Raw genomic sequence first — 10,624 nt, 5'->3', positions numbered from 1 at the left:
CGTGCTCCAGTCTCTGGGTCTAACGAATGAAGAAGCCGAGACGGGGAGGGCCGCTCAGGCCCAGAGGGCAGCCCTCACCTGCTGTCCTGTCTTCGGGCTCCTCGGGGTTGACGGGTCTCTTGCTCCTCTGCCCAGGCACGTCTCCAGAAGGCCCGATGCCCGCAGGTGGGGATGAGGATGAGGATGCAGAGGGGGTGGCAGAGCTCCCTGAGGTCCCCCTGGAGCCCCAGGAGTCCAGGAGCCCACAGCAGGTGGGGCACACACTGAGGCCTGCAAAGCTTGAGTCGTCCATCGGGCAAGCCCTGGGTTTTGGGCAGCCCCACGTGTCCTAAGCCAGCTCTTGGGCAGCGGCTTCCTTGTCCCTTCCCTCTCCCTGCAGAGCAGCTGCTGCTCCTCAGGGCTGGCTGAGCCTGTGGTGCCCCTGTAGCCACAGGTGGCAGCTGGTCTCTGGAGCTGCCTCCTGAGGGCAGGCTGGCAGGAAGGGGGACCTTGGAGGCCTTTGCCGTCCCCTCAGCCCCGAAGGGTGGGCTCTGTGCTCCGGCCCTAGAGTGAAGACGTCCTTTCTTCCTCTTACAACGTGAACTTTACGCAGGAAGCATGTTCGTGTTCATCTTGGCTGGTAGCTCCGTGGATATTACCATGTTACTGTTTTGTTTTTCCCCGTGACCACTAGCTCACTAGTTTGTGTTCTCTGGAGTTTTCCTAGCCGTGTTACTTTTAGCCCTTGAACTATTTGAAATTCCTGCTCAAATACTCTGGTTCCTGGAGAGTATTTGCCCCCAGAGCAAAGGAGGGGACATCCCTGAGGCCATTTCTTTGCAGAGCACTGCCCAGCCCAGGAGGTTTGAGCTGAGGGAGAGGCGGGAGGCCCTGGAGCCTGTGTCCCAGCTGAAGGTGAGGTGGTGGGGCCCCAACCCGACCCCACTGGCAGGGAGGGTGTGTGCCTGAGGCCCCACCACCCACGTCTTCACTCCCACCTGACCGAGGCCCTTCCACCCTTGGACCCTGGATTCCGCGTGGCCAGTGTCCCCTGGCCGTCACTGCCCTCAGTGCTGGCCTTGGGGGAAGGGTGTGTGTCCCCCACTCTCCCTGAGTACTTGTTCTCCGTGCTTAGGAGACCCCAGACCCCTGGCAGAGCCTGGACCCCTTCAGCTCCCTGGACTCTAAGCCCTTCAAGAAAGGTAATTGGGTGGAGGGACAGCTGTACCCAGTGTCTGTGGCTGGGTTCATGGGGGTACAGGTGGTGGGTGGGGTGTGCCCTGTACCCATGGAGAGCCTGGGGGGGCTGTGCTCCCTCGTGTGATGGCTCTCAGGGGTGTTGGTACTGTGATCTTCCCCGGGGCCTGCAGTGGTGCCCTGAGACACAGTCCATTTGGCCCCCAGGTAAACCCTACTCCGTGCCCGCCTGCGTGGAGGAGGTTCCGGGACAGAAGCGCAAGAGGAAGGGGGCCGCCAAGCTGCAGGACTTCCACCAGTGGTACCTGGCCACCTGTGAGTGGGTGTGTGGGGCCGAGCCAGTGCAGGAGGGGCAGGAAGGGACTTGGTCTGGCTCCTGACAACCCAGTTCTCTTGCAGATGCTGACCATGCTGACAGCAGGAGGCTCCAGAAAAAGGGCCCGTCCTTTGCAGGTGTGACTGGGGCCCTGTATGCTCCTCTGAGGGATAATGGCACCATGCTTTGCCCTCCTCCCCTCCGCCTGGGGATGCCCAAGGCCCTAGGTGGACCAGGGTGGTCTAGGCAGGATGCGGGCACCCCCTCACGAGGCTTTTGTGTGCAGACATGGAGGTTCTGTACTGGAAACACGTGAGGGAGCAGCTGGAGACCCTCCGGAAACTGCAGAGGAGGGAGGCAAGTACTAGCCACTGGCCTCACCGCCCCGGGTGGTGGGAGACAGCAGTGGCTCACAGATTCTCTGCACAGGCAGCTAAGCGGTGGCTGCCGAGGGCCGAGGAGGAACTGTGGCCTGTGGAGGAGGACCGCCTGGAGGACTCCCTGGAGGAGCTGGGGGCAGCAGGTGGGTGCTCACAGGGTGGTGGGAGGAAGAGGGCTCAGGACAGGCTGCCTGCTGACCTGCCTCCTGCTGGTTCCACCCCACCTCCCAGCAGATGACTTTCTAGAGCCTGAAGAATACGCAGAGCCTGACAGGGCAAAGCCTGAGGACGCTGCAGACCTGGGTAGGTCTAGGAGTGGGCTGCTGGCCAGGCCCTCATGAGGGTGCTCCTCAAGGATGAAGGGAGGGGGGGTGTGGCCCACCCCTCCCACTGCCCTCCTTTCCAGAAGCAGAGGCCATGCCGGCATCCCTGAGCTACGAGGAGCTGGTCCGGAAGAACGTGGTAGGCCCTGGTCGGAGGGGAGGGGAGCTGGGTGGTGGCTCTGACAGAGGCAGCAGCTCCCGTCCTCCCCCAGGAGCTCTTCATCACCACGTCTCAGAAGTTCGTCCAGGAGACGGAGCTGAGCCAGCGTGTCAGGGACTGGGAGGACAGCATCCAGCCCCTGCTCCAGGAGCAGGTAAGGGGGCTGGGCCGGCTTCTGCTCGGGCACGGAGCCCGATGCTTGCAGGGTTTGACCAGGACCTCGCTCTGCCCTCTTGCGGGAGCAGCACGTGCCCTTTGACATCCACCTGTATGGGGACCAGATGGTCTCAAGGTTCAGTCAGCTCCACCAGTGGTGTCCCTTTGCGAAGCTGGTGGCCGGTCAGCCTGCCTTCGAGGTGTGCCGCGCCATGCTGGCCTCTCTGCAACTGGTGAGTGGCCCTGGGCCTGGGCGGGGAGTGGTCCCTGGCTCTGCTGACACCCTGTCCTTACAGGCCAATGACCACACGGGTGAGATCACCCAGCAGCCAGGGCTGGATGCGGCTGTGGACACCATGTCCCTAAGACTGCTCACACACCAGCGGCCCACAAGCGCTTCCAGACCTACACCGCCCCCTCCATGGCTCAGCCCTGAGTGGGCAGCCCTGTCCCCCATGATGTTGGGCACACATCTGCTCACTTCACACTTGCTTCCTGGCTGGCCCAGCCTAATAAAGTGGTGTTGCCACCCCACCCATCCCTTTACAAGGCTCCTGTGTAGAGAAGATCGCTGCCCATCTCCAGCACCCAGCCACAGCCAGGTGCTGGGCTCCTCTCCTCCGTGGCCTCCCAGGGCAGCTGGTACTGCTCAGACACACACGTGGCTCCACCACACCCTTTAATGACCCAGGTCAGTGCAGGACGCTGCGGAAGGCAGCCATGTGGCGCCGCACACTGTCTGCAATCTGCTCGGCCGACCTGGCCCGGCCATAGTAGTCTGTGAAGAGGCCGTCGGGGTTGAGCAGGTAGATGGCGATGGAGTGGTCCACGATGTAGTCCTGGTCCGCGTCCTTGGGGCCGGCACTGTAGTACACACGGTAGCTGCGGCTGACCTGGGCAACCTGCTCCGCCGAGCCAGTCAGGCCCAGCAGCCGCGGGTGGAAGTCCTGCACGTAGCGGGCCATGGCAGCAACATCGTCCCGCGCGGGGTCCACGGTGATGAAGACAGGCTGCACCGGGGGCAGGCCGGGCTGGGCCTCCAGCTGCCGCACCACCTGCACCAGCTTCTCCAGTTCGTCAGGGCAGATGTCGGGGCAGTGAGTGAAGCCAAAGTACAGCAGCACCCACTGGCCTCGGAAGTCGGCTTTGCAGCGAGCCTGGCCCCGGTGGTCCAGCAGGCTAAAGTCTCCCTGGCCCACGGAGGCCTGGCGCAGGGCCTCTGTCCGCCGCCGCTGCTGCTGCCGCTCCTTCTCAGCCCTCATGGCCAGCCAGGCCCCACCCAGCCCCGCCCCAAATAAGGCCGTGACCAGCAGCCTAGTTCGCAGCCCAGGGCCCCGGGGCTGGCCCTGCCTGCCTGTCTCTGCAGGGCCCTGCCTTGACAAGAGCCGGCACCTCACATGGAGGGCCTCGCCTCCAGGAGTCTTCAGGAGGGTGGAGGCCTTGAGCTGAGAGAGCCCGTGCTGAGCCTTGGGCAGCTGAGCCAGCAGCAGCACAGGCCTGATGCTCCTGGAAGAGGGCAAACATGTCAGGAGCCGGAAGGTGCCTTGGCCTCCTGGGTCACCTCCCATCACTGGGGAAATGGGTCTCCACCTGGAGGACCAAGCTGTCCCAAATGGCCACCCAGTGCTCCGCTGAGCTCAGAACCGTCTCGCCTCTGAAGGCAGAAGCTCCAAGCTTAGGTGTCATCAGAAGTCCAGCCTGTCACTGCTGTCCTACAGGCGAATGCCTCATTCTGCCTCCTCCCTCCCCGGCTCCGGCCCCGGCCCCGGCCCCGCAGCTCCAGACAGGGCAGCACTCACCTGTGTTTCAGCATCGGAGCCGCCTGAGATCACTGAGTGCACGGCTGCCTGGGTTCCGGAGCACGTGTATCCGTTTGCAATGAGCCCCCTTTTCAGAAAGGAGGCCGGTGAGTCCGGCTTCAACCCTCAAAGGCAGACTCGGCAGACCGCCCCTCCCCCACCTACAGCAGAACCTGGGCCACTCACTGGCTTGCCCACCCGCTTGGAGAAAAGGTTTCCACCTGCCACAGCCGCACCCGCTTCACGTCCGGGTTTCCGACAACTCCGGTGGCCGAGCCTTTCTACTGGGGCTCCTGGAGGGGTGTTGGGGGGGGGGTCTGAGGACCCCCTCACCTGCTCAGCTGCTGCTGAGGGGCCTCCGAGGACTAACCGCTTGGCTTCCACCTTCCTCCCTCGATTCCTGGGCTTGGGCTCCGGGCTGGGTGACCTTGGGCGCGTCCCTTGGCCTCTGTACCCGCCTCCTGTACCAAATGGGCTCTAAGCGCTGCACTAGACGTGCCTGACCGGCGGCCCCTGCGGAGACGCCCTGAGCCTCTCGGCGCCCTCCTCCGGGGCGCCCTCCACCCACGCGCAAAGCCGGACCCTGCCGCAGGCCACGCGCCGAGCACACCCCAGGCGCCTGCCCTCCCGCCCCTCCGAACCTCGCACCCAGAGCCTTCACGGGGTCGCACCTCGGGCGTTTCGCGCTGGGATGTCTGACGCCCCGCCCCGCTCTCAGGGCCCGAGGCCGGTGGCCCTCTGCCGGGTCTCCACGCTGGACTCCAGTGCGCACGCGTCAACGTGTCGCGCACGCGCGTCCGGATGGCAGCCGGAAGTGCGCGCAGAAGGTGGGGGGGGGCACCAAAGGTCACGTGCCAAAAACGGGGCGGTGCTTCGGGAGTCCCGCCCCTGCCCGCGAGCGAATCAGGCGCAGACACGGCTTTGCTGCGCTCGGCTTTATTGCTGCCCCTCGGCTTTATTGCTGTGCTCGGCTTTATTCCTGCCCCTCGGCTTTATTGCTGCGCTCGGCTTTATTGCTGCCCCTCGGCTTTATTGCTGCGCGTTGTTCGGCGGCAAGATGAGCTCAGAGAAGGGCGAGGGGGCGGCGAAGGGCTCGCGGTCCGAGAGCACGAGCGCCTCCTGCAGGGCTCGCCGCTGCGGGTCGCTGAGCGCGGGCGCGTCCAGGTGCACGCGGAGCCAGGGTGACCCTGCGGGCGGCGGATGGGCGGTTAGTGGCTGGGGCGGCCGGGGCGGCGGGCGGGGTGAAGAGGGGCCGGGATTCGTGCTCACCGCGTTGCAGCCTCTGGCCCACGCTGACCAGCAGCTCGGCGCCCACCCCGAACCGGATCCGCTCCCCGGCGCGGCTGCGCCCGGCCCCCAGCTCGTGCAGGACGCGCGCCAGCGGCAGCGCCCGGACCAATTCCACGGTGCCTGCGGGGAGGGAGTGCTGAGCGGGTGGGCGCGTGGGGCAGGGCAGGGCTTAGGAAGGGCAGGGACCTGGCGGGAGGAGGCCTGGCGGGGGCGGGTCTGCGGGAGCTCACCGTCCTTAGGCGCGAGCAGTTCCTCTTGCTGCTGCGCGCGGGGCAGCAGCTGCCGGCGCTGCGCGGGGGTCCCGGAGCAGAGGGCTCGGGCCAGGCCCGGGTCCACACCCTGCGTCGCGAGCATCTGCTCGAAGCGGTCCCGGGCCGAGCCGTCGTCCAGCGTCGCGGCCACTCGGGCTGCGCCCTCGGCCTGGGCCTCCGCCTGTCCGTTGAGCCAGAGCAGGACGCCCCCTGCCGGCGTGGGTCCGGGGTTTAGGTGCCGCGGAGGCGGTTCTGTAGTTCCCACCCCGACACCTTACGGGTCCACTCACCCAGCCTAACGACCAGGTCCCGCAGGTCCGGTGGCCCCGCGCCATCCATGCAAAGCAGCGCCTCCTCCACCTCCAGGGTGTGGCCCACGCTGCGGCCCAGGGGATGGTCCATGGCTGTCAGAGCCGCTGCGACCCGGAGCCCCAGGCCTGCCCCGACATCAACCTTCGGAGACATGGTTCAGTGTGGCCCCTGCCCTGCATTCTGTGGGGCCGCTTGTAACCCGCTTGTTACCAAACTCCAGCCGGTGCTGCACGCTTGGGTGCCAGTTCCCCAGGAGTGAGAGGGTCCCCGAAGGTTTGGTTGTTGGAGTGCGGGGAGCGGTGAAGCAGGCCATGTGCCTGACTTCAGAGCTGGGGTCAGAAAGACCGTGTACCGCCCCGGCCGAGAGCCATGTCAGCCTTGCTTGGTGAGGCTACTGAGTAGGGGGTGAAGGAGGACCTGGGAGTGGGGAAGCCAGGTGCTGGCAGAGGCCATGGTGACACAGGCCTGCTGAGTGGCTGTGGCTGAGGCACACGGGGAGCAGACGGCTCGGTTATGAAGGGGAGGCTGGGCTGTAGGGAGAGACCCTCCCCAGCAGAGGCTCCTTGGGCACAGCTGCTCACCAGCGCTCTAGCCAGTTCCCGGGCCTTTGCCTGGCTCGGGAAGACGGCAGCCCCTCCGAACTTCACATCCATCACCAGTGCAGACAGGTTCTCCACCACCTTCTTGCTGAGGATGGAGGCTGTGAGGGAGCAGAGGGGGCCTTGGGTACAGGAGAGCTCGGCGCTTCCTGAGAGATGCAGGGCATCCTGGCTCTCAGGTCAGGCACGAGGAGTCAGGGGCTCTGAACATGGAGGGTCAAGTCCCTCATGATGGGCGTCACCGGGCTGGACTGTTGTGCTTCAGCCAGGTCTCCCTCTTGAGTGGTGAGGGGACGTCTGCCCTGGGCTGGGGGAGGTCCCACAGTCCCCTTAGGAGAGGACCCTTTACTGGTCCATCAGAAGTCAGGGGTGTTTAACATGCAGAAGGTGGACCCTGGAGTGTGGGGTCAGGTCACCTGTGATGAGTGGCAGGCTGTCAACGGTCGCTGTCACATCTCGGGCTGCATACAGGATTCCGTCTGCAGGAACCAGCTCCTTGCTCTGACCCACAATACAGCAGCCCACTCTCTCCAGCAGACCTTGCATCTGGCCAAATCCCCGTGTGTCAGGACTCCCAGTGACCTCTGGTCACTGACCCCGTCACTAACCCTGATCAAGGGACTCACCAGCCACCTTGACAAATGTCAAAACCGTGACCAATAACTTAGGAACAATTCTGATAAGTCCTCATTGATGATTGGCTCAACCCATCAGTGACATTAATCAATGCCCTATGGTCCATTGGGGATTTTTACCAAGTCCCTATTAATGGCTCCAACCAAAAGTCCGTTGGTAACTTTGACCAAAGTCCAATGATCAGTAAAGACCCGTGAATAACTTTTATGAATATCCTCATTAGTGACCCTGACTGATAACCCATCAGTGATCCTTCAGCAATTCTGTTTAATGTTTACATCAATAATCCAGGTCAGTGACTGATCAGTGGCTTCCACGTACCTGTTCTGGGCTCTGGATGACGGTGAATCCAGGAATTGACTCTAGTTTATCCAAGGTGCCTCCTGTGTGCCCCAGACCACGCCCACTGATCATGGGTACCTGTTGGACAGGGGTCCTGTGTACACCTGCACTGTCACCCCCCACCTCTTCCCTCACCTTCCCTGGTTAGGACTTTAGCTGCAGTTAGAAGTGGTAGTGGGTGTCCACCTGGTGGAGAGGGAATGGGAAAGAAATTGTCCTGGTTTGGGATGGGGGGGTGCTGAGGAAGGAGGCTGGTATCTGTCGAGGGAGGAGTACCCAGCTTTTCCTTTGGGGGTCCTTTCTCGGGTACTGAAGAGGAAGAGGCGCTAGGTAGCTTGGTCCTGTTACGGGGGCTGCTGGGAATGGGGGGGTGCAAGGAGCTTGGGCCCTGCCTTTGGGGGCTCTTTCTGGACCAAATCAGAGGTTGGGAGCTGCCCGCCTCTGAGGCCCGAGTTCCGGGTTTGGAGAGGAGGCGCTCACCTTGCAGCCACAGGCAGCCAGGGCAGGCGCCAGGACCAGGCTGACCTTGTCACCCACTCCCCCTGTGGAATGTTTGTCCACGAGCTGCTGGTGCCAGGCCTCTGGCCACTCCAGCTGCTGCCCGGAGTTGGCTAGGGCCCGGGTTAGCGCCACAGTCTCCTCCAGATCCATGCCTTGCAGTCGGATGGCCATGAGCATGGCCCCTAAACATGGGACACGGTGGTGTAGGCAGCATGAGGGGGCGCTCTCACAGGGATGGGTTAGCCGGGGCCAGGGACGTGGTGCGGAGCCGTGGGGTGCCAAGGGTAGGAGGTCTCGCTGGAGTCAGGAATGCCCACCGGCCCCACACACCTATCTGTGCGCCCTGCGCGCTCCCGTCCACCGCGGCGCGCACGAAACTCTGAATGTCTCGCTCGCTCAGGCGGACTCCGTCTCGCTTCAGGCGGATCAGCTCCGGGAGCTGCTTGGGCTCCAGCGCTGGGCCAGGAGGGCACTGGGGCCCTCCGGACGAGACGCCACCCACTGGGGCTCCCGGGGTCGCCATTGCTCCGAGCCTGCGGGGTGGGAGACACACCTGGGACCCGCCCCGCCCTGTGTTCCTCGGAGCAGCCAGGTGCGCCCGTCCCCGCCCGTTCCTTCCTCCCGCCCCCGCCCCCCCCCCCTCCCTGCGCCGACAGGTCTGTGTGGCCCACGTGCGTGTCTCTGGGTCCACCTCCCACTTCTCAGTCTCATAACGGGACCCCGGCTCCTACCTGTTCCGGACAGCGGCCCTCGCCTTTCCTGCTTCGGGTTCCTGCCGGCCTCCGCCCTGTCCCTCCAGGAACTTAAGACTCCGCGGGGACAGGGAGGGGCAGTTCCCGACAGTCAGGGGCAGTTCCCGACAGGCAGGGGCAGTGAGTTCCCCACAGGGAGGGGCGGACCCGTTGGTCACTGGCTGCCCTAGACGGCAGGTGGGCGGGGCCTCATACAGTTAGGACTCTGGACCAATCGCCGCCTCGAGAAGGCGGGATGATGTGTTTTTCAAAAATTACTTACTACGTGTTTTTTGTTGTTTTTTGTTAATCCTCACATGATATCTTTGCCATTGTTTTTCAGAAAGAGTGGGAGGGAGGAAGGGAGGGGGTGGGGAGAATCCCGAAACTCAGGGACCTGCCCTGGACCAGAGTCTAACCCGCGACCCCCGACCCTTCGGTGCGCAAGCCCACGCGCTAACCACAGGCCAGGGCAGGTTTTTTTTTTATTTTTAAAATTTTTTATTGATTAAGTTATTACATACGTGTCCTTATCCCCACATGACCCCCCATCCCCCCATGTTTTTTTTTTTATTTTCAATTCTCACCTGAGGATTTTTTTTATTGGATTTTAGAGAGGAAAAGAGAGAGAAATATAAAGTAGTTATTTTAGTTATCGATGTACTCATTGGCTGACTGGTAGGTGCCCTGACTACGGTCCAAACAGCAAGCTTGGCATCCGGGGAGGAAGCTCGCACCAGCTCGTCTACCGGGGCCTGGAGACGCGGCTTTCGTTTTTGGTTTCTTTGGTTCCGGCCAATCACAGGCCCCCCGGGACTCGACTTCCCGGACTCGCCGCCCCCCACTCCCCGCCCTTCCGCCCCCTCGCCCTCTCCCGGCCGGGCGCACAGAGAGGCGGACACCCGGCTGGTTCCCGAAGCTTTAAGCAAAGTTTGTGGGGCCGCGCCCGCCGGCCCATCAGTCGTCCACTTCGGCCAAGGTCTGGGCCACGTAGTCCGAGTGTCGGATCCCGAAGCTCAAGCCGCCGGGCTTCCGGTACTGGGGGCCCAGGAGACGCCGCTGACCTCGCAGGCTGACCCTGCAGCTCCGCACCAGGGTCCCCGTCCGGTCTCCCCTTTGCCCCCACCCCTGCCCCGGTCCCAAACCTCGGGCCTCAGACCCTCCATCCTGGACCCGGACTCTCATCCCCCGGGATCTGACCCTTGGCCCCGTGACCCCAGGTCACCTGGTCCACACTGTAGGCTGCGGGCCCGGGGTTCTGGCTGTTGTCTTGGGGAAGCGCCGTCCGCGGCTGCATCGTGAACTGGGGGGCCCGAGACTTGTAGATGCCGGGGTTCACCACGTGGTAGGTGCCGGGACCTGGGGTCTGCGGGAGGGGTGCTGGGCTGGGCCTCCGTTCCCGTTGTCCACTGACCCCAGCCCCGGGCTTCCTGGCCCGCTACCCAGTTGCCCCTCCCGACGTGGAGCCCGCAGCCCCCTCACCTTGCTGAGGGTCCTCAAAGAAGCTGCCCACGACGTTGCGGCCGTAGAGGGGAGTAGGTGGGGGCGGAGACCTTACTGATGACTCGCGGGGCCCAGGACCGGGGGGCACCGTGTAGGTGCCCGGACCCTGGAAGGCAGGCCGGCGAGCTGAAACTCAAAACCTACGCCTA

The 10,624-nt window shown here is 63.7% G+C and overlaps 4 protein-coding genes across 11 annotated transcripts in view; 1 reads left to right on the top strand and 3 right to left on the bottom strand.

The window, feature by feature from the left end:
* The window catches only part of NCAPH2 (non-SMC condensin II complex subunit H2), a 13,242-nt gene extending 10,195 nt beyond the window's left edge, over window positions 1-3,047 (top strand). Inside the window, 13 exon segments of the mRNA XM_023747206.1 lie at window positions 33-251; window positions 823-894; window positions 1,115-1,181; window positions 1,384-1,491; window positions 1,576-1,629; window positions 1,779-1,849; window positions 1,922-2,015; window positions 2,104-2,175; window positions 2,279-2,334; window positions 2,408-2,509; window positions 2,595-2,744; window positions 2,808-2,895; window positions 2,898-3,047. Coding sequence (XP_023602974.1) covers window positions 33-251; window positions 823-894; window positions 1,115-1,181; window positions 1,384-1,491; window positions 1,576-1,629; window positions 1,779-1,849; window positions 1,922-2,015; window positions 2,104-2,175; window positions 2,279-2,334; window positions 2,408-2,509; window positions 2,595-2,744; window positions 2,808-2,895; window positions 2,898-2,947 — 1,203 coding nt within the window. The 3' untranslated portion in view covers window positions 2,948-3,047.
* Window positions 3,048-3,177: 130 nt separating this feature from the next.
* On the bottom strand, window positions 3,178-5,123 carry LOC102425636 (protein SCO2 homolog, mitochondrial). Of its 6 annotated transcripts, none has more exons than XM_023747199.1 (4): window positions 4,982-5,123; window positions 4,497-4,771; window positions 4,311-4,398; window positions 3,178-4,017 (listed from the first exon to the last, which is right to left on the bottom strand). In XM_023747199.1, exons 3-4 carry the CDS (start codon window positions 4,322-4,324, stop codon window positions 3,204-3,206), a joined length of 828 nt encoding a protein of 275 aa, XP_023602967.1. In that variant the 5' UTR covers window positions 4,325-4,398; window positions 4,497-4,771; window positions 4,982-5,123; the 3' UTR covers window positions 3,178-3,203. The 6 variants fall into 6 exon arrangements, with proteins under 6 accessions (XP_023602967.1, XP_023602969.1, XP_023602968.1 ...); XM_023747201.1 differs by having other exon boundaries at window positions 4,532-4,771; XM_023747200.1 differs by having other exon boundaries at window positions 4,644-4,771; window positions 4,952-5,108.
* Window positions 5,124-5,230: 107 nt separating this feature from the next.
* Window positions 5,231-9,173, bottom strand: TYMP (thymidine phosphorylase). 3 transcript variants are annotated; one of them, XM_023747198.1, is made up of 11 exons: window positions 8,973-9,114; window positions 8,572-8,794; window positions 8,221-8,423; window positions 7,720-7,818; window positions 7,179-7,308; window positions 6,745-6,863; window positions 6,142-6,304; window positions 5,831-6,061; window positions 5,580-5,720; window positions 5,333-5,497; window positions 5,231-5,295 (listed from the first exon to the last, which is right to left on the bottom strand). In XM_023747198.1, the coding sequence occupies exons 2-10, from the start codon at window positions 8,762-8,764 to the stop codon at window positions 5,340-5,342; spliced, it is 1,437 nt and encodes a 478-aa protein (XP_023602966.1). In that variant the 5' UTR covers window positions 8,765-8,794; window positions 8,973-9,114; the 3' UTR covers window positions 5,231-5,295; window positions 5,333-5,339. The 3 variants fall into 3 exon arrangements, with proteins under 3 accessions (XP_023602966.1, XP_014303855.1, XP_014303854.1); XM_014448369.2 differs by having other exon boundaries at window positions 5,231-5,497; window positions 8,572-8,774; window positions 8,973-9,173; XM_014448368.2 differs by having other exon boundaries at window positions 5,231-5,497.
* A 287-nt stretch (window positions 9,174-9,460) lies between these two features.
* Window positions 9,461-10,624, bottom strand: part of ODF3B (outer dense fiber of sperm tails 3B) — a 2,175-nt gene continuing 1,011 nt past the window's right edge. The window contains 3 exon segments of the mRNA XM_023747205.1: window positions 9,461-10,010; window positions 10,198-10,410; window positions 10,531-10,581. Coding sequence (XP_023602973.1) covers window positions 9,930-10,010; window positions 10,198-10,410; window positions 10,531-10,581 — 345 coding nt within the window. The 3' untranslated portion in view covers window positions 9,461-9,929.

The sequence above is a fragment of the Myotis lucifugus genome, unplaced genomic scaffold (assembly GCF_000147115.1).
Source record: "Myotis lucifugus unplaced genomic scaffold, Myoluc2.0 scaffold_812, whole genome shotgun sequence".
In the NCBI taxonomy this organism is placed as follows: Eukaryota; Metazoa; Chordata; class Mammalia; order Chiroptera; family Vespertilionidae; genus Myotis; species Myotis lucifugus.
Note: the sequence above shows the minus strand (reverse complement) of the source record. Positions and strands in the feature narration are given on the sequence as shown.